The following is a 22,669-nucleotide window of genomic DNA, read 5'->3' as shown; positions in this document are numbered from 1 at the left end:
TGACATTCTCAAAAACATCAAAACATCCACCTGCAAAGGGGATATCTCCATCATGAAAGAGTGCACTGAATGACTCACCCCTATCATCACAGCATTCATCAATGCCTCATTCTCCACTGGAACCGTACCACAATGCCTAAAACAAGCCTGGGTACGCCCACTCCTAAAAAAAACCTTCCCTTGATCCCTCCTCCCCCAATAACTATCGCCCCAACACCACCGTCCCCTTCCTCCTCAAAATCTTAGACAAAGCCGCCCATAACCAAATCCAACACTACCTGGAAACCCATGCCAGTTTAGGCAGAAGACAATCGGGTTTTCGTAAAGGCCATGGGACTGAAACTGCCCTCTTAGTTTTAAAGAACCAAATCATCAAAATTATAGACACAGGCAAACCCGCTCTCCTTCTACTGCTCTATCTTTCCGCAGCATTTGATCTAGTGGACCACAGCATCCTCACCTCTGACCTATTTAACGCAGCACACTTCTCTCACAAAGCTACCATTTGGATCACCTCCTTCCTAGAAGGTAGGGCCATGAAAGTATACTCAGACCAGGCCAATGCTCCCCCCCCCCACCACCATCAGTTGTGGAGTCCCACAAGGGTCATGCACCACCCTGAACCTCTACAACCTCTTCACCAAACCCCTCTTTGACTTACTGGACACTATCGGCATAGCTTACACAAACTTGGACTACTGCAACGCCCTTCTAGCTGGCACATCTACCAAAAACTTAAACAAGCTCCAAATAGTGCAAAATAACGCTCTCCGCGCTGCACTACACATCCCGAAATTCGACCATGTGTCACAGGCCAGAAGAAACGTACACTGGCTCCCAGTCAAGGAAAGAATCAATTTTAAAATACTCACCCTCACTCACAAATGCATCAATCACACAGCACCCCCTATTTATCAGAAACCATAACTAAGAATACTTCCATCCGCCCCAAAAGAAGCTACCATGCTAACCAACTCCAAGTTCCCACTATAAGAAGAGCCAAAGCCAGCGGCTTTGGCTTCCCTCACATAGCACCTGAGCTCTGGAATGCCCTCCCCAACTCACTCAGAACAGAACCTTCACTGTACTCCTTTCGTAAATCCCTTAAAACCACACTGTTCAATTAAAAGTCACCACTGCTTCTACCTCACCCTTACCCTCTACCATACTGTACGATATATGCCTGTAATACCAATATATGTATCCATTATGCTCCTGTAATGCAAATTAACTTGTAACCACTGCCTTCCTCTGTAACCAGCTTGATGTCTTTATCTGTAACAGCACCACGATGCCCCGGGCTGTTGTGCGTTTTAAAGCAATGCGAATAAATAAATAAATATGTGCTCTGGCAGGTGGCAGGACCTACTGGTCGGGGCTCCATTTTACTTTGAGCGGAAGGAAGAGATTGGTGGGGCCGTCTACGTGTACATCAACGAAGCTGGAAGTTTCCAAAATGTGGCTACTCCGTTCCTCGTGGGGCCCAGTGGCTCTGGCTTCGGATTTGCTGTTGCCAATATTGGAGATATCAACCAGGATGGATTCCAAGGTAATGTGAGTGGTGATATTACAGGGGTTCCTGTAAGTCATGAGTTGATTGGATGGGAGCAGCACAATGCTGTGTTGGGCAATATGTCTCTAGTGCCTGTATGCAGTAACCCCATATCTTTCCCACGCACAGATATTGCTGTTGGCGCCCCCTTTGAGGATTCTGGAAAGGTGTACATCTATCACAGCAGCTCCGAGGGTCTCATGAAGACCCCAAGCCAGGTGAGACAGCTTTACGTTACTCATTAAGGCCCAGTAGCACTGACTGGAAAACAGCATTGGCAGAGAAGTGTTATTTCATTGGTCAGTCAACAACATTGCTGGCAAACGCACAAGCTCACAGACAAAAAGATAGCCCTACAAGTTAAGCACTTCTTTCAGAGATGTGTCAAACTGCAGTATTATGTTTAGGGTTTCCTGTTTTCTATGTTTGTTTTTCCAATTCTGGTGGTGTTTTTCCAAGTTTTTCATAATTTTTCAAAATCTGTGTTTATCTTTGCTTACTGTGAGGGGTCAGAAAATTGCATTTTTCTCAATATTTGGCATTTTTATTAAGATGAAATGTGGGTGAGATAAACTCCTATCTATCCCTATCCAAAAGAGAATGTTCCTACCTAGCAAACTCAAACTAAAGAAAGATGACTTTCTTTCCAAATGTATCTGACCCTCACACTAACATATACAACCCAAGTGCATGAGGTGAATGTATTTGCTTTCAATTCAACAAAAATGTACTAAAGTTAAAACTTGTAATTCCCACAAAGCAATCCTTACATTCAGGTTTTGACTCCCTTCCCCTGAATCAGAAGACATTTGAAAGAGTTTTGTTCAACAGTGTTCTGTTCAGTTCAAAGGAAAATGTCTTTTCATCCAGCACGTCTTTTGAATTGGTAAAGTAAATGTCTCTTTCACAAAACACTTAAAAAAAACAAAGCAACTATTTCTTCTACAAAGTATTCTTCCCTAGCTGTAAAGTGATTATTTAGAAGAAAATAACAACCATTCTTTCCGTAGAATACTTTTGTTAGGACAGCACAGCAAATCTGTTTTGTCTCTTTCCACAACACTTTTTACCACAACTACGTTTCTTCAAAGGAACTATTCCTTTCCTGTTCTACTCGCCTGCCAAGAATAACCTCTACTTTCATACAACTTGTTCCTTTCCTGGTGTACTTGCCTATGCAAGGAAGGCATGGTATTAACAGTAAGACAGACACAAGTGATCACAGTTCAAGGGTGTTTATTGAACATCAAAAAGGGTTTGAAAAACGCCTATCTAATCCTAAATCTGCAGATGTGAGCAAGCTACGACCATCAAATAATAACACACTCCTAGTGGAGTCTTGTCAAAATGAAAGGGCCTATACTAATAAACCTATTGCCAATTCTTACCTCGAAATTCAACTAGTGTAGGAAACAATGTTATGGAAAAGAAAGTGTTCAAGAAATGATATGTCAGGATGTTAGGCCGTTGGCCTCTCTTCCCCACGTTTTCAGCATGGGACAAGGCAGTACACTCAAGCTTAACACAGCCTCTGGCTTCTCTAGCATGAGGGTGCAGTTCAAACATTAGCATTAGGGCCTTCTGTGCCCAAGTCCCTTTGCCTTTCAAAGTCTCTTCTTTCAGAGGCCCTGATGCAACAAACAAACAATAATTTATTTTCCTCTTAGGATTTCACATGTACTCAATTTCTCAGGTGATTCACTAATCACCTCAGACCCCCCTCATCCGGGCTCAGATCCCCTTTCGACACAATGTTCAAATTTTCGGGTGTATTCCTGTGCACCCCAGGTCCCCCTCTGCCGGACTCAGATCCACTTCAATTCAATGTTCTCAATTTCTTGGGTGACTTTCTGTTCACCCCGGATCCCCCTCTGCCGTGCTCAGATCCCCTTTAACACAATGTTCAATCAGTCTCCCTCCGCCGGCCTCTGACCAACTTTAATTCACTTGAACACAGACTTGCTTTATCCCAAAAGCTTTCAATTGATCTCTCCTTCGAGCTCGGATCAACTTTATCTATGTTGTCATCAACTTGCTTGATAGTATCAACATCTAAGATTTTCGATTGTGCACAGGATTTTGCTAGACACGTCGCAGGATCACTTTGATGTACAGTTCTTTTTCCAATGTTTCATCTTTCTTAACTCTCAGTTGGATACCATACAGAGACGTTCGAATGTGCACCCACACGGAGCCACACCACTCTGTCAAGGACATCATCTGTGGGTTTCAAAGTTCAATCACTCATCTGTTGTTCACTTTTACTTGCGTTGGTTATCACATGCGTTTCATACACTGTTTGCTTCAGCGTTCACCATACAATGTTGCTGCTTGCAACCTTGGCTTCAACACAGACCAGTCTGGTATCAGTCTTCCTGATTCACCGGCTGTGCTGACTTCACTGGCGCTGCTTTGTTGTAGGAGCCAAGGACAACACCACGGCGGCAAGCGATTCTCCCCGCCTTGACTATCAAAATGGGAGGGCCCCGGGTACCTCAGACACACAATGCAGGATTCTTCAGTTTTTCTTCCTGGTCTTACGGTTTCTATTCTTGAAGATTAATGAAAGTAACAGTTCCTCATCGAAAAGGTCAAAGGCACTTCCCTCCTAGCGATCCCCTTCTGTTTTGCCGTCTTTCGCCTCGTATTAAACTGCCATCTTGGAACTGCTGCTTCCTTGTGTGTTTTTCCTTGCTCAGAGTGTGCTCTTGTGCTCCACCTTTTACCCGTGTGGGGAAGTGATATGATATGATTGTTTATTTATATCGCGCCCATACACAAGTGTTTCAGGGCGCGACGAGGCAAGGGAGGGGGGCAAGGGAGGAAAAGCAATAGAAATACAACAATATTACTAAGCCCAGTGACCTTGAGAATGCTTAAGTGTAGGGAAGAGGGAGCGGGGAAAGTGCAAGGGGCAAGGGAGGAATGGAAAGTGCTGAAACAGGAGATAGAAATAACAACTATAGGTAGGGCGGTCGGCAGGTGGCAAGTGCAGAGTTTAAGCGCAGACAACGAGTGTCGGATAAGTGCAGGTAAGGGGACTGTAGGGTTGCAGATAGAGACCCAAGTGCTAGGGTTGCCAAGAGGCAGTGCGGGTAAGAAGATGGGTGGGCAGGGATCTGGGCCCAAAACAGAGGGTAACCAGGAGCCCATGCAGAAACAGACAGATCAGCAGGGGAGAGGAAGAGAGAAGGCAGAAGCAAAGAGGAAGGTCTTAAGGTGCTTCCGAAACCGAAGGTGGTTCTCCTCAAGTTTCAGAGAGGCAGGGAGGCTATTCCAGAGGGAGGCCCCAGCCGCAGACAGAGATCTACCACCAGCTCGTTTCTTGGAGAAGCATCTGACCCTGAGGGAGTTGGAGGTAGAGGAGCGAAGAGCTCGAGTAGGAAGGTATTTCAGGAGGGAGAGTTGAAGGAATTTGGGACCCAGGCCCCAGAAGGCCTTGGGGACAATGCAGAGGGTCTTGAATTTAATCCTTGCAGCCACTGGGAGCAAATGAAGAGATTTCAGGGCAGGAGAGATACGATCCCTGGGCTTAAGGCCAAGGACAAGTCTCGCAGTCCTGTTTTGGATGAGCTGGAAAGGGCGGAGAGTGGAGGCAGGTAGATTTAGAAAGAGGCTGTTGCAGTAGTCCAGCCTGGAGAGAACCAAAGCTTTAGAGACGGTGAGCTTCTGGGGGAAGGAGAGGGAAGGAAGAATAGCCCTGAGGAGGTTCAGTTGGTAGTTTGACTTCTTGGAGACATCAGAGATGTGTGGGGAAAAGGAGAGCATGGAGTTGAAGATGACCCTGAGGTTCTTAGCCTCACAGGTGGGAGCAGGAAGGGGGCCAAGGGAGGCCGGCCAGAGAGTGACAGGAAAGGAAGGCGCAGGAGTGCCAATGAGGAGGATCTTAGTCTTACTGGCTTTAAGGCAGAGGTCATTGGCGGCACACCACTCCTGGAATGCAGACAGACAAACAAGGCAATCAGAGATGAGGGATGGAGGGGAGGTGGCTGAGGGGAGCCTGAAATCAAGCTGAGTGTTATCAGCATAGCAGTGAACGTTGGAGCAGAGAGCAGCAATGAGGTGGGCAAGGGGTGCAAGGTATTGGTTCAAGTGCCAGGGAAAGAGGGTAGACCCTGGGGAACACCAGGTCAGGTGTGTGTAATGGTCAGTAATTGCCTGACACTGCCTGATCATTGTATTGGGACATGTCCAGTATACGGCTCGGGTGTTAATCCATCTTCTCTCATAGCGAGTTGTCCGCGAGAAAGTGTTTGTGTTGTGAGGGGATGGTTGGGGGGGGTTTGAGTTCCTAAATATCCTACCTGGTAGGATGGAGTAAAGGTGTTGCAGGGAAGGGGATACCGCGTCTCGCCATCTGGTGTCCCACTCCCCGAAAGCCCCTCACCCAGATGATCCTCCCGCACTGGTCCACCCCCAGGAACTGGATCCAAAAACGATGGCCATGAGCTGACCACCTGGATGACATATCCCTGGGGAATAGCGAGTGTGACACTTTCTCCAGCATGGGGTCTGGCATGGATTCACATGCTCATGAATATTCCCCGTCGTCAGGCTGGGAATCCTCGGTAAAGAAAAAACCAGTATCAGTTTCGTTTCTGATCTGTCTTTCGTAGTAATAACCAATCACTGGTCTCTGCGTCATACTGACCACAGCCAATGACTGCCCTCTACCTAAGCACCGCCTCTGGCAGCCATCTTCAGATTTTTACCGCACGTTCATGTGTTGGGATCCTCGTGCTATTGCTCTCGAGCGTTAGTGCTTTTTTTCGCGCTTTTTTCACAAAAAAAACTTCGATTCTTTCGGTCAAAGAGCCTCAAGCTCCACCGATCCTACATCCGATCAACGGGGACCCGTGTCGGATTCATCTGTGCCCCTCAAGGGTGAAGATTTCGTCGAGCTATACTTCGGAGGAATCCAGAAGCTTCTCAGGCCCGGTCTCGGAGATGGCCCAGGAGAAGGGAAGCTCGACGCCCGGAAAGCTGTTCAGGGTCTGCCCTGGATGCCAGCTGCAGAACGTCTTCAATGCCTTCATGAGGACAAGACGCACGTGGAGAAGGACTGTGCGTTTTGCGGCAACATGTCGGAACGGACCATGAAGGACCGCCATCAACGTCTCGCCAACTGGCTGGAGGGTAAGAGCACGTCTGGCGAGAAGAAGAAGAAATCCGAGCGGTCTTCTAAGACCTTTGAGGGCGCCCCGGCGACGGGGGCCCAACATAAGGCCAAGCACCGCGAGTCCGCTGGCACCGGGAGCGCCGAACGGTCGGGCTCTACGGGCGCCAGGCAGGGCGCACCCTCCCCGGCACCATCAACCACGAGCCAACGCTCTGGGTTGGGTAAGAGGAAGGCCGAGCACCCGGCGAAGCTCCTGGAGAGGCCCCGGTCGAGCTCTAAGGCAGAGGAGGAGCGTGGCAGTGCCCCCTCCCTCAAGGATAAGGCGGTGAGCGCACCTAAGGTGGTGAAGGCCGTGATCCATCCGACCAAGCCCTCTATCGAAACGGTCGCGGCGGCCCTGGCTCAGCCTGTGGTGGCTGCACCAGTGGTGGCGACCTCAGGGCCCAGAATCTCCCTGCCTCCTCGGAGGGAGTCTTCCTTTGTGCCCATCGATAGGACCCCCGTGAAACCCTCCGTGGGGAAGAAGGGGGGGCAGGGCGTCGTCGGAGATTCGGCCTCAACCTCAGAAGAGGAGCTGATCGAGGTCTTAAGCCACGGCCTAGGCGTGGAAGAAGGCCAGCCCGTCGGAATGGACCCCGACGCAGGTGACGACGACGACATCGTCGAGGATACCGACGGGGCCCCTGCTCGCCCGTCGGATTCCCCTCTGCCAGCGCCGCAAGACAACTCGGCGGCCATTTTGTTGGCCATACAGTCCTTATGCTCCGAGATAAGGACGAGGCTACCGTTACCGACGGAGGAACCCTTCCCGTCGGGGGATCCAGAACCGGGACCTTCTGGTGTTCCCCCTACCAAGAAAAGAAGGATCCATCCACCACCTCCTTTTCAACCGTCGCGCCCCTTCCAGCCCTCCTCCCCGTCCACCCGAGGGGATGATACGGGGACTGACACGGCAGCGACGGGTACGGACAACGAGGCATACGACGAGGATTTTCCGTCGTCGCCTCCCACCAGGGCTTCTCCGCCCGACGAGATCGGATCTTTCCACTCCATGATCTCCAGGGCTTCCGAGCTTTTCCAACTCTGCCCTGAGGAGAAGAAAAAGGAAGGCTTCCTTTATCAGCGGCGCGAGGCCAAGAGGAAGACCGTCCTCTCAGTGCCTCTGTTGGACGACATTTGGGATGAGGGCCTTTCCCTCCTCAAGAACCCTTCCACGACGCCAGCTAGAAGAGACCGGTACGAGAAAAAGTACCGGGTCCCGGACATGGCCCCCCTGTGCCTCCGGGCGCAGCCTACCCCGGACTCCGTCGTCTCCGCGGCAGCCAGGAAGAAAGCGGGGGGGGGGTGCGGCCTCCACATCGACTTCCCCGCCGGACGGCGAGGGAAAGAAATTGGATGCTATGGGACGTAGAGTCATCTCGTCGGCAGCGACGACGATTAAAGCGGCCAACGCCTTGGCTATCGTGGCCCGCTATGACAGGGAGCTCTGGTACAAGATAGCTCCCCTGCTGGATTTTCTGCCGGACGACAAGAGGGCGGAGGCCCTTGAGATCCTGCAGGAAGGTGAGGTGGCCTCGGACCACGCCATCACCGTGGCGACGGACATCGCCGACACCGGGTTCCGCCAGCTGGGCAACGGCGTTTGCCTTCGACGTCGTGGATGGCTCAAAGCTACGGATTTCCGGCAGGACGTCCAGACCAGAGTCCTGGACATGCCCTTCGACGGGAACAACCTGTTTGGGAAGACAGTGGACGATTCCCTTCAGGCCATCAAGGCGGATACTGAGACGGCCCGGGCCCTTGGAGTCCTGCAACGACGGACGCCCTTTCGGAGCGGCGGAGGCAAGGGCGCCTCCAAAGGTTCCGGCGGCGGTTTCGCTTCCTACCGTCAAGCGGCCCGCTCGTCGTCGCAAGAGGCCTACAGAGGACGAGGCAAGTCTAGCGGACCCCGCCGTCGTCGCCAAGGAGGTCAAGGCGGCAAGGCCGCGCCCAAGCAGGATTGAACCGGCCGTGGGGTCGGGCCCCCACCGAAGCACCCCGGTGGGAGGCCGGCTGGCGGGCTTCGTCAGCGTGTGGGAGTCCATCTCCACCGACCGTTGGGTGCTGGACGCCCTGGCCCGGGGCCACGCGCTCGAGTTTCAAAGAAGGTGCCCGCGCGTCCCCCCCGTGGCCAGGAAAGAACTTCACTCGGCCCCGTTGAAGTTTCTATCGTGGAAAACAGCTTTTCTTGTGGCCATCACCTCCGCACAACGAGTGGGAGAGATCCAGGCCCTTTCCTGCAAGGCCCCGTACTTGACTTTCCACGACACGAGGGTAGTGCTCAGGACGCACCCCTCCTTCATGCCCAAGGTACCATCGGACTTCCATCTCAACGAACCCTTGGTGTTACCTGTGTTCTTCCCGTCGCCTTCGTCGCCGGCTGAGAGGACTTTGCACTCGCTGGATGTAGCTAGAGCGCTGAAGTTCTACGTGGACCGCACGAAGGGTTTTCGGAAGACGTCACAACTCTTTGTGAACTTTGGACCTGTCAATCAGGGGAAGGCTCTCTCGAAGGCTTCCATTTCCAGATGGCTCTCCGGCTGTATCATGTACTGTCATCGGTTGGCAAACCGACCGCTGCCTGGCCGTCCGAGAGCCCATTCCACCAGAGCGATCGCAGCTACCACAGCGTTCCTTTCTGGTGTGCCCCTGCTGGACATATGCAGGGCTGCTACGTGGAGGTCGACGCACACCTTCACAAAGTTCTACTGCGTCGATCGGGATTCCAGGGAGGAGTCCAGGGTCGGCCAAGCAGTGCTGCGCAACCTGTTCGCCTGAGGTGAGCCTGGTGAGGAGGTAAGATGCTTAATGTTGAGTTTGATGTAATGCTTAATGTTGAGCCTTTGCCACCTCCCGTGGTTGTGCATGTGTGTACTGCTATGTATTCTTTATTCATGAGCATGTGAATCCATGCCAGACCCCATGCTGGAGAAGGAACAAGTTACTTACCTGTAACTGTTGTTCTCTAGCATGGGTCTGGCATGGATTCACATGCGAACCCTCCCGCCTACCCCTCTGCGGCTCTTCACTTGGTCATACTGCCACTTCACGTGCTTCCAAATCTGAAGATGGCTGCCAGAGGCGGTGCTTAGGTAGAGGGCAGTCATTGGCTGTGGTCAGTATGACGCAGAGACCAGTGATTGGTTATTACTACGAAAGACAGATCAGAAACGAAACTGATACTGGTTTTTTCTTTACCGAGGATTCTCAGCCTGACGACGGGGAATATTCATGAGCATGTGAATCCATGCCAGACCCATGCTGGAGAACAACAGTTACAGGTAAGTAACTTGTTCCTTCTGGTTTCTCACACCTGCCAGGAATAACTTGTACTTTCATACAACTGAAACAGGTTTCTTCTGCTGTTGGCAATATTTGTTCCAAGTTTCTCCACATCAATATCTCGTATGAGGAGATTTATACAATGTTTGCCAGGTTTTTTGGTCTGGTGGCAATGTGGGTTACAGAATTCCCGAAATTGATATCTCATGTAAGGAAAATTGCCCCCTGATGTCTTTTGACTTGAGCTGTTTGTTTGGGAGCGCCCTGGGTTTACCTTTTCCATTAGGCCAACTCACCGGCTCCTCTGCGTCTTGGTGCTGTGGCACCTCATTGATGTGCGCATGTCTTCGGTACACTGTCAAATCATCCGGTGTCCGGCAACTCCGTTTACAGCTATCTCATGGCTGTCGTTGCCTGCACGGCACTTCCTGGGAGCTCACTAGGCTCCGTCAGGTCTCTGGGTACTCCGGCACATCGGAGCGACTCTCTGCAGCTCGGGAGCACCTCTCCCTTCCAGCTGGGCTTCTCTCCCAGCTGCCGTCCTTTGAGACTTTGCTTCCTGCTGCGCGTTCTCAGCAACAGCGTGCAACTTCTCCTTCAGCTTCGGCTGTCGCTTCTGTTTCTGCTTCATCTGCTGCTCCAACTTCTGTGGCTTTCCTGACTTCTTTGGTTTCCATGCTTTCTTCCTTTTCTTCTTCCCCCACCTACAGGTGATCACCAAGTTTAAATGTCCTTCGTGCTGGCTTGGAATTGCAACAACTAGACCGGACGGTGTCCTTGGCAGCCTTATTGATCATCATTAGTTCTTTGCTCCGCTTCCTCTTCCCAGTACCATAAGCTTTATGGATCTTGAAATCCATAATGGTTTTAGAGTTCCCAAGGCTATTTTATTTCAACAGTTAGTTGCACTGTAGGATATTAGAAACAGGAGAGGTATGTTAATGGTATGTGCATTGATATTGGGGTTAGGACTTTTACCTAAAGCAGAACCATTAAAGTCAGGGGACATCCTAGGGGACCCATAGATTACTAAGGTGGGAAACGTATTCTGTTTAGGTAACTTCTCATATACTGTTGTTTGGGTTTTAACCTGGGAGGGATTTACACAGTGACAGCATGCCATTAGATATTTGGGAATTATAGAATCTTCATCCTCATAAGAAGAAGAATACTGCGTCCCTCCCAATGGAGACATCACTTCCCCCCGATAGCCATCTCCTCCCATGTGATCCTCCCTTCTAATATCACCCCCAGGGTTAAGATCAGGTAGGGCTGCCTTCCCCTGGCCATATGGGAGGAGACTTTAGGCTGGGAATCAGTGATGACTCTGTAGAATTCATAACATTACCCATTGTTTCTCTAATGTAAAACGCTGACCACTGTGTTTTACTAGTGTAGAAAAATGCATGTTTCATTGATGCAACTAGATTATGAGTAAACGTTTGGCAGCAAACAAAATAATGAAAGAGTTTGCTAATGCAGAGATCGAAATAAACTTCGGATAACCAGGAACTAAAGGCAGCTCAACTCGTGGTTCCAGCATAAACCAGTGATCAGTAGCGGCTACTGGGGAACGAGGAGCTAGTGCATAACGTTACGCAAATCTAACTTCCAAATAAGGTGCACATTTATAATTGTGTCCATTATGTATACCCTCTTAAGCTTTAAATGTCCTAAAGGTGCGTTGTAATGTTTATAGATTGCCCCAAACACAGAGTTAAATTCACATAGGTGTGTGTGTTTGGCCTCAGTTGGCCTGGGGAGCCAAATGCAGCTCCTGGTAGTTGTTGGTGTGAAGCTAACCAGGCTCTTGTAGGCTACAAGCAGGAGCTAAATAGCTCCCAGCTCCCCACAATGTTTAACTCTGCTATCTCTTTGCATTCTTGGACATGTCCTGAATGTATAATGTACAGGTGAGGAAGGGGGTGGCGCATGGGGGGCAGAGGCAGATGTATCTGTATAATCATTTTTAAAGCTACATCCAAGACAAAGAATTGAGCAACCCTTTTTTTAAAAGAGAAATCCCATGTGAAGAACTAGGCTTTCTTCACAAAGATTACAATGAAGTCCTTGGTAAAAAAAATACAACATTGCATGTTTATAAAGGGTAATGGTTACATTGAATCTGGATTCATAGAAATCTGGATATAAATAAATCGATAAATAAATAAAAAGCTGGGTATTTAATTTGATAGGAATTCGAGATTCCAAAAAAGCTGGGTATTTAATTTGATAGGAATTCGAGATTCCAAATCACAGACAAAACTCTGCTATTCTTTAACTAAACTGTACCATCATATTTTGTTAAATACTTTGAATTATGGGAATGGAAGTGGCCTCTGCTTGATCAATTTCCCCAATAGAACTTGAACAGGCTACTGTCTGATGATGATCCTTAGAGTACAAGGTACATTTTGACTAAGTCCATTCGGATCTTCTCTGACAATTGGCTAACTGAAGTTTTTCTACACAGTAGCTTCAGGAAACCAATAATGAACTCCAAACGGCTACTTTTTAACACATTTGGTCCATACAATACATTATTTTTGAAAGGAGCACATCATATTGCTTATTTTAGTTTGGTTCATACTCGAGTATGAAAATATCAATGTATCCATGTGTAGCAAGGCTAGCTCTGCCACCCAGTGGACATGTTCAGACATTTTCAGATAAACCCATAGAAGTGAACATTATATCCAAGGGACAGAAATCTGATTATATTGGATTTTACTGAAATCCAAAAAGCCTACTTATGTTTAAATCACAGTGGGGCCTACTCTGCACTTCACTCTTCCAGGGAGGTTGTCTTGAGTAGCATGTGTGCATGTACAGTACCTTTGTTTTCCTTCTAGGTTTGAGCTTTATAAATACCATACAGGCATACATAGGGCCTGATCACAAGTCTGCTGGTATCCCGGCGGTAATACCACCAGTGCAAATAGCGCTATCACTACTCGGTCTGGCGCAATTAGCGCCGGATCACGAGTAGCAGTTGGGCGCTTAAGGTTTTCATGGCGCTATTTGCCCAGCACAATTAGCGCCACATAGCGTCCAAAACAATCGGAAAGCAGGATTAGTACGTCCAGCAAAAAGCTGGAGGTAAAACTCCAAACTTTCCGCCGAACCCATAATAGGGCCAGCCCTTAAATGTGGTGGTAATAGCGTTACCGCTGCATTTAAGGGCTACTGCCCAACTAGTGGTCAGGCCCATAGAATTAAAATTGGTAATAAAACTATCCCATTCACATGCTTTGCATGGGTCGCCATCTTGTGGTTGGCTTGGAGTCTCACAGCTTGTTTTTTATTAATTCAAAAAAGGTTGTGTCAATAGGGGCATTTGCAGGATTAGGGCCATTACTTGCCAAGCGTACCCCAGAAAGCAGGGCTTGATGCTATTCACACCCAGCCCATTGCGCCCAGTGCTAAAAGTGTTTTAAAAAGGATGTTTAATTTTGTTGATGGGTGTGCAGAGTGCAGCACCCATCCGTCAAACGAAAGATCACCCCAACCTAAAATGATTGCTGTGGCGATGCGAGAGGGGCTCAGGAGCGAGTCCTTCCTCACTCTCCATGGTGGCTTCATGAGGGATGGGGAGGAAGAATGCTGAACCGCGCAGCTGGTAAATAGGGTTGGGGTGCAGGAAGAGATTGTTTCTGGGCTGGCTGGGAGAGATAGGAGCAGTAAGCCTCGCACACAGGAAGCAGGGATCACTTGTCATGGAAAGTAGGCTAATACTGTGGCAAAAGACCCGAGGCGGCGGGCCAATACCGCCCCAGGTAATGCCCCCGGGGGCATTACCGTAAGGGAAAACGTAGTCCGTTTTCCCTTTCCATGGCGGCCATCGGGAGCGGACGCGCTGGGAACACAATTGTTCCCAGCGCGTTCGCTCCCAAGACTAGAAGAAAAAAGAAGGTAAGTGGTGTTGGGAGGGCGGAAGGGAGGGGGACGGGGAAGGAAAAAAAAAAAAAGAAAAAAGTATTGCGGTCTCCGGCGGGGGACGATGGAAGCCTCTGGCCGTGTGGAGGCTTGGAGTGGGGATGGCCTCACTCTGAGTCTCCACACGGCTGGAGGTTTCCATCGTCCCCCGCCGGAGATCGCAGGATAGAAGCTAAGTCGGGTGGGGTGGGAGGTGGGAGAAGGGAGGGAAAAAAAAGCATTCTTACCTGAGTCCTCGGTGGGGGACGAAGGAAGCCTCCAGCCATGGGGAGGCTCGGAGCGGGGATTGCCCCGTTTCGAGCCTCCTCATTGGCTGAGGGGCTGCCACGCCCCTCGCCGGGAACAGAGTAGCCGGCACGCACGGCGTATAAGGGAATACCGTGTGGTATGGCTCGCAAATGAGCCAATCACCACGCAGTATTCCCGTTGCGCCGCGCGTGCCGGGTGCTAATGACGGGTATGGCCTGGACTTCTAGAGTGCTGACTGGCTGGCACCTTTTGCTCTGGATGCTGACAGTAGTTAAGATTAGTATTATGATCAAGTGGATTTGCGTGAAATCTGGTCTACAGAAATCCTTCCTTACATTCAAGTGACAAAGATAATTCAGGTTTACCTATTAGATAGTGGATCTGTTCCGCACCTTACATTTGATGTTGCCCTTTACAGCAGAGTTTTTAAATATCCTGCACTTGGTAATGCACGACTTGTATAAATTATTGGTCTGGATGGCAGAGATTTCTATTATCTTGCATTTGACAATGATGGTGCACCAACATCCAAAATGCCATGCTAGCCAAAATTGACACCCTGCACAAAACAATTGACAATAAGCAATCTCTGATTCAACCCCTGCAAGCTCCTCAACCTACCTTACCCCCGACCCCCTGCCAGCAGCCCCCCAGATCTCCCCATGTTCCACTTCACCAATGTCTCTGAAGACAAAGTCAAAACCATCCTTAAAGGCCTCAAACCCTCCCAATGCAAAGGAGATACCTGCCCAGCGAGCATAATGAAAGAATGCTCTGACATCCTAGCACCTCTCATCACCGCCTTTATCAACGCCTCCTTCTCCATTGGCACAGTCCCTAGTAGCCTCGAGGAAGCTTGGGTACTCCCCCTCATCAAAAAGCCATCATCCCCACCAACTACCGCCCTATCCCTACTGTCCCATTCTTGCAAAACATTCTGGATAGAGCAGCTTACCTGCGAAAACAACGATACCTGGAAGCCAATCATATCCTGAGTATTTGGCAGTCAGGGTTCCGCCCGGGCCATGCGACGGAGTCTGCATTACTCGACCGTAAGATCCAGATTGACGAAATCAGGGAGGAAGGCAAGCCTGCGCTGCTTCTTCTCCTAGACCTATCAGCTGCATTCGATCTAGTGGACCCCAAAATCCTGGGTCGGCACCTCTCCTCCTCAGCCAACTTCTCTCCCGAGGCCACCTCTTGGAAAGCCTCCTTCCTAGGAGATCGTTCCTTTAGAATATTTGCAGAGAATGCTAGCACCCCCCACCCCCTGCACAGTTGTGGAGTGCCTCAAGGATCCTGCGTGTTTCCTACTTTGTATAACATATTCATGATTCCTCTATTTGCCCTCCTGGACTCTATCGGTATATCTTATACAACTATGCTGATGACATGCACATTCTACTCCCCCTCTCCGGCAACCACCACAAAGATTCTAATACCCTCAACTTAGTCTACATGACCATCCAGGCCTGGATGGCCACACACCGTCTATGCCTGAATGATGAGAAGACAGAGTTACTTCTGGTGGACCCCGTTCGGTGATCAAGAAGCTTGATCCCCAATATTCTGCCTTTAACATTGACAGTATCCCGATCTCTGTCTCTCCTTTTGTGAAAACCTTGGGAGTATACCTTGACACCACCCTATCTCTCTCTCACGTCAAGTCAATGCCATCACCTCCTCTGCCGCTTACGCAACCAAGCCCATCAACGCCTCCAGACCTTTCCTATCCCCGGACAGCTGCCTTACCGTAGCCCGACCTACTGTAGGCTCGAGGCTTGACTATTGGAACGCCCTATTCGCAGATGCCTCCGACAAGAAAATTCGTAAAATGCAGGTTATCCAGAACAATGCACCGAGAGCAGCTTTAAATCTGAACATATCACTGCAGCAAGAAAAAAAGCTCATTGGCTCCCGGTTCGTGAACAGATTCTCTTCATAACTTTGTCCCTCACACACAGATGCTTGTCCAATGATGCCCCACCATACTTATCTCAAATGTTCACTAAAGCATCTGCCTCCAGACCCACCAGGACAGCTTATGCCCACCGCATCTCCCAGCCCAAATTTAAATGGCCCAAAGCGGGAGGCTCTAGCTTCGCGGCCATTGCAGCCAAACAGTGGAACCTTCTCCCACCCACTCTGAGAGCAGAACATTCGTATTGGACTTTCCAGAGAGCACTAAAAACTTTGATGTTCACCTAATTTCACCTTCCACCTGAAATGCACTTTGAAACTAATCTATCCGGGTCCAGAACCCACAATGCATGTAATATATTACTTGTACTATCCTGAAAGTAACTGGTCATCTCACAGCGCCTTGATGCCTCTGGGCCTACCGCGCTTTATAACTGTAAAAATAAATAAATGTATACAGAAACACTATCCTTCAGGTTACATATGATAATTTTTTGCGGTAGAGTCATCTAGCAGCTTGCATATGGCAATCTGCAACTGTTCCTTTGACAGTAGAGCTACCCATCAGCTTGCACATGAAAAAGCCTAAGAGAGCATATTTCTCTTAAATCGCATGACCAAATATATTAGACAGCAGAACTATCTTTTCAGCTGCTGAACAAGCATGCACTCCATCATACGAGAGAAGAGGTGGATGGTGATTTTTTTTAATTGGAGGGGCATAAACATTTCCCATGAATATGCATGAGTGACCGAGTGTAGCGAGGGAACTTGAGCCAACCAATGGGGATTAGGGTGGGTTCGCCCACTGAGAAATTTTTTTAAATAATGGTTTAAAATAGTGCATCGTACTGCACACTTTCTTTGAAAAACTGGGTAAATGGCAACACAGTTTACAACTGGTTTTGTAGAGTAACATATGAAAAAATCCAATAGATGCAAAGTCACCAAGATTACAAAGGAGGTTTTTTCCAGAGCATTGTCCAACGCATTTTCATGGTGCCTTTGCCCAGAAAATATGCCAGTATTCTGCCAATGTAAAAAAAAAAAAAAAACATTTTCATGCTGGCTGTGCCCATACATGTATCCTTGCTGGCTGCACCAATATACACCAGTATTCCCACATAGGAACATACTCATGCTTACTTTACCCATAATGCCAGTACAAAATGGCATGCCACTGTATGAAAGCATGTCTACACGGCTGCACTAATGTAGGCCACACATCATGCGGGTTTTGCCTATACCAGTGAAATTTCTATGCGCACAGTAGGGAAACATATGCACACTGCCTGCACCAATGACCCCCCACCACCGATAAGAACATTTATCATCATGTTGGCTTTCCCAACCCCCACATAAGAACACTTATCATCAAGTTGGCTTTGCCCATATACTAGTAAAAATGTGAGACCGGCTGTAAGAAAACATGTGCACACTGTCTGCTGAAACATAATACCACTCATCATCATGTTTGTTTGCTGCATAATGCCAGTAAACATCCAATGCCCGTTGTAATAAGAAATGTACATTCCTCCTGTACCAATGCTCCCCCACACAACACTAATCATGTTGGCTTCCATAACACCAGTAAAAAAATGCCATTGCACTGTCAAAATAAATGTCTGTAATGACTGTAGGCCAGTGTGGCCTGTGAGAATATACTCCTGTTGTCTTTGCTTATAATGCCAGTATAAAAAGCCATGCCACTGTCAGAAAATAATGTCCATACTGGCTGCAACAATGTAGGCCAATATGGCCAAGTATGAATACTCATCATGTTGTACATATACTGACAGGAAAAAAGGTCTATGCCACTGTCAGAAAATCAGTACATGCTGCCTGCATCAATGAGCCCCCACCCTCTGTGCCCATCAAAGTCCCACTACAGGCCATTCCACACACGCACGCCCACACATTCATACATACACCCATACATACTATCTCATTCCCACATGCATTTATACAACATACACACTAGCCCACTCACACCCACGTCTGTAAAACATACACTGCATTTACACACACACAAACACCCTAACAGACATACTCATGAATGCATAAACACATACATACATACATACATACATAAATAGACATTTTCCTTTTTTTTTTTGCATACCCAGTCCAAACTCCAGACACCACCTCAATCTCACGCTGCCTTCCACTATAGTCATCTTCCTCTGCACAGCATGCAAACAGGAACATGGAAGCAGGGAGAGCTTCTTGGTTCCTTTACATGTGCGGTGGAGCAGAGTACGACCATCTCACCGCCCCAGACCTAATACTGTACGGGGAGGCGCAGGATCATCCCCATGGCACATTTGGCGTGGCAGTTCCCCCAACCTGGATCCACAATGAGCCATGGAAAGATAGGGGAGCAAAACACCTTGCACAGGAAACTGTATTTGTAAAAGGGAAACCATGTTTGCAGACACACAAAGGCAGCTCGGGCGCACATCCTTGGCTGCAGCTGAGGATGTGATGCCGAGCTGGCTTTGCTCCTTCGTAATCTGTGGTAGGTAGGCACCCCATCGTCCATTATGGGCGAGCTGCCCTTGCAGAGTTGTCCCTGATCTTAAAATTATATTACAGTTAGACAGAGCTATCCCTTGGGCCCATCTGATCCTATAGACTAAAGGCCATAGAAAGCAAAGCTGCTTCCCCGAATATTGAGACAACCACAGATGGGCTCTGAAACAACCCCACTTTTGACCCATTGTTTTTTTCTGTCCCTTTGCATGTCCAGGTGATTGACGGGAAGGATGTGGGGCCCAAGGGAATACCGACCTTTGGCTATTCTCTCAATGGTGGGCTCGACGTGGATGACAATGCGTACCCAGACCTGCTCGTGGGGAGCTTGGCTGACCGGATTGCTTTGCTGAGGTAAGGATTGTGTGGATAAATGAATGAGGAGGTGATTGAAACACTCTGCTCAGGGGTAGCAGAGGCACATTTGCAAGGGGAGTAGGGTTTTGGGGAACTCCGACGAGCAATGGAGCTTGCATTCCTACCTGGTTGGAATCTGGGGGGTTAGTTCCCTCCATGCATTGCATTCTCTGGGTTGGATCATCCCGGCGCTCAGGCCTTGGCTTGGGATCACTCTCTCAATAGATTCCTGTTGTTTGGATCACTCCCTACTTATGTTGTGTCCTGGGGTTCAGATCCCTCTATTCATTGAGACTTGACATTTTGGATCTCTCCCTGCATTGTATTCTGGAGGTTAGATCCTTTCTAGCACTGTTTCCTTGGGTTGGGATCACTCGCTAACATGATCTCGGTTGATTCTTGCCTAACTCCATATATTGCATTGAAGCAGCTGTGAGGTCGTACTGACAGATTTCCTTGCGGTTGGATGGGCTAGGGTTGTCCAAGTCCCCGCCTTTCTTTTAGCTGGGTTTGAGAGCTTTCCATGCATGCTGTTGGGTTGGTTATGAAGATGCTCCAGAGTAGTAGAGGCTTTCCACAATTAGGATTGGTCTTTCCAGGACTGATCTGGGAGATTCTTTTCTGTTCATCTGCGTCCTCTAACCTCCTCTCTCATTTTTTGTTCAGATCTCGTCCTGTAATAAACATCTCCAAGACCTTCACTGTGACCCCTTCGGTTATAGACCCGAACAAGTGCACTTCGACGTCATGGTAAGGCTGCCTCGGGTGTAAGCATGTCGCGTTTTTATTTTATTTAAGGACACTTTTGAGGACTTTCCTATCCCAGAGGGTGGCAGAGCAGTGGGGTGCCTCACTTCCCGCCAAGAGCTGCTAGGCTTTCTGGGAGTGGTCTCATTCTGGCAACCACACTTTGAAGAAAGTCTAGCCTGGAAGGAACATTTCAGAGGCATGGGTCAGTCTGGTGGAGGTGCCTGCCTTGCTCCCATTTGCCTTCCAGGCTGGGCCATGACACAGACCCTGAGAGGTTGTTATCGACAAATATTCAGGAAAAGTGGGCACAGAGTTAAAATACAGATCTCTAGCTTTTCACGGATTCCCTTGTGGCTAGGCGTTGTATTGAGTTTTGGAGATATATCGATATATTTTCAAAAGTGATATAGGATTAGACAATATCATTAACGTATATATATATATATATATATATATATATATATATATATATATATATATATACATATATACATACATACACATATTACACACACATATATATATATATATATACACATATATCTGTCACCCATTAAATTAATATGATGACAAATCAATATGACAAAATGTCACTTAATGCCTGCTTCAGTGCATATAGGGACGTGCATCCCACTTGCATTGTTTTGTTAGTATTGCCATTATTCTTGAGATGATGGCCTTTTTAATGAATTGCAATTTTAGGATGAGGTTAACTGACAATGTTAGATTTTGTTTCGCATTTACTGTTCATTATTAGTACTGTTGGCATCTCACATGCAGTTGGCTTAGCATTCAACCCATGTAAACGATATTGAGATATAAATCGTAGAACGCCATTCAAACCAAAAAATATCAAGATATGACTTTTGGTCCATATCGTACAGCCCTAGATTCCCCATTGAAATACATTTGCCAAGTATGTGCCAGCTGAGGCCCAGCAACACATCATAAAGCCTAGGTTGCACAAAGCGCAGTGAGAATTGGAGGATCCAGGGTTAATATGGAGACTAAATAGGATCTACAAGTGTCTTAAGTGTGAACATGGGCAGATCACAGGCTTGGCCATACATTTTGTTTTCTGTTTTCACATGGAATGAATCCTCGTAAATATGGAGTGTATTTGATGATGTTTGAAATTGGCAAAACTAGGAATGTTGGTTCTCACCAGAGGTGTGAGCAGACGGCCTGCCACGATGATGAATTCCACAGAACTAGACACAATTCAGAGCTTTGTCTGTTACTAGTCGACTGAGAAGTAAAGGAAGTAATGGATAAATGTACATTGAGGGGTGGGTGGAGGAAGAGGACTATTGCAAGGGAAGGCAGGGTGATCACGGGAAGGGGGCTGTGTACTTTAGGTCTCATAGTATACGCAGGCCGTGCTCTGCCTTCAGGACAACAGGGCAGCGTGAAGGGGGCCTTTATTCCTTTTGTTTTGGTGGTAGTGCTACGGGGTCGACCTTAGCCTGTGACAGGGCACCTGGAGCTGCTCCTACTTTCTCCCTGCTGTCTCCCATTTGTTTATTGAATCCCTTCAATGCCCGGAGGTCCTTGGGCTGGGCCCTCTTGCCGGGCCATTCTTACCTCATAAACATCAGACTGGGGGCACAATTAATTGAAGTAAAGCTGTAGGTGCCAACGGCTGTCTGCATCCATATAATCCAGGACCAAGCTTTTGTATGAGTGCTTTCCTTCCACTTTTCTTTTTAAAGCTTTCTTTATTGCATTTTCTTATATCGAGCAACATAACATACAACTTTGCGTCACCAGGGTGACCTGAACCTTCACCATGGCCCCCCCCCCCGCACCATCCCCCACAAGTTCCCTTTATGTGTTTATAGGCACAAAGGTAATATATACTGACAGATACTTTTGGTGGCAGCATGCTCCACAGCGTAGCACTACCCTACAGACAGTCCGGCACAGTTTGTGCCCACTCATAGACTACGCAGTTCCTTTGAATATAATGCCTCACGGTTTCCCCGGCCCAACTCTTGTGGAAACTATCCCGTCGCGTTCCCCTGTGGGGGCCAGCTCATCTGACCGCTCATTCCGTTTCCAGTCCAGATAGTATTGTCGGAAAGGTGGCTAATAGTCTATGGGTCTGCCATTAGGAGACAGAGTTTGTGAGTACCTAGATTCCCGTTGCTCGCACAGATTCATGTACTCCATCCATCTCATGGACGTAGGTGCGGCGTGTTTCCCCCACATACTGACTGTGAGGTCTCTTGCTGTCAAAGGCCATACCAAGGAGTTTTTTTTTCACTCCGTGTGCTATCGCCCATCAGGGACAGGAGCCAAAGGGTTGGTATGTACTCCCATGAAGTACCCAGCATTCCCGACATAGCCTCTGTTATCCCCTCCCAGAGCCAGCTGCCTCCATATTGCATCTTTTACAGTTGGAAGGCATCTGTGGGTAGGTTCTGTGTAGTTTGGCACGAGAATAATACACTTGGTGTAAGAATTTGTAATGTGTCAGCCTGAAACGATTGTTCAAGGACAGATTACGGGTTTGGTGCCCAATACGCTTCCATTGTTCTTTCATTGTTTCCCCAAAGTTGGCTTCCCATTTGGTTCTGTAGCCCTCCCTCCCCTGACCATTTTGTATAATGTTGACACCAGTTTTTGGGATGACAGTGGGTTTAGCTGGGGCACTGGGGAAGTCTGGCCACCTTGCCTGTAACACCTCTCTGATCCTGTAGTACATAAGCAGAGTTACTGCTGTACATTCACCCTTAGTTTGCAGAGTGTCCCACGTGATAAAGTGCCCTTCTTCTACCAGGTCCCCCAGTGTCTGGATGCCCAGTCCCTGAAACAGGGTTTGAAAGGATCTTTCATGTGTTAGTGGTATCCAATGAATGTTGTATAATGGGAGATTTGGTGAGTATGTGGGAGTGGCGCCAATCAGGTGTTGAATACGACCCAGGCCTTAC

The 22,669-nt window shown here is 48.3% G+C and overlaps 1 protein-coding gene across 3 annotated transcripts in view; it reads left to right on the top strand.

Moving 5' to 3' along the window:
* The window catches only part of ITGA3 (integrin subunit alpha 3), a 469,598-nt gene that overhangs the window by 282,629 nt on the left and 164,300 nt on the right, over positions 1 to 22,669 (top strand). For all 3 annotated transcript variants that reach the window (XM_069634365.1, XM_069634363.1, XM_069634364.1), the window contains 4 exons: positions 1,356 to 1,549; positions 1,682 to 1,770; positions 18,847 to 18,983; positions 19,653 to 19,736. In XM_069634365.1, the coding sequence (XP_069490466.1) occupies positions 1,356 to 1,549; positions 1,682 to 1,770; positions 18,847 to 18,983; positions 19,653 to 19,736 (504 nt within the window). The remainder of the gene's footprint in view (positions 1 to 1,355; positions 1,550 to 1,681; positions 1,771 to 18,846; positions 18,984 to 19,652; positions 19,737 to 22,669) is intronic.

The sequence above is a fragment of the Ambystoma mexicanum genome, chromosome 13 (assembly GCF_040938575.1).
Source record: "Ambystoma mexicanum isolate Mex_15411 chromosome 13, UKY_AmexF1_1, whole genome shotgun sequence".
Taxonomy (NCBI): Eukaryota; Metazoa; Chordata; class Amphibia; order Caudata; family Ambystomatidae; genus Ambystoma; species Ambystoma mexicanum.
Note: the sequence above shows the minus strand (reverse complement) of the source record. Positions and strands in the feature narration are given on the sequence as shown.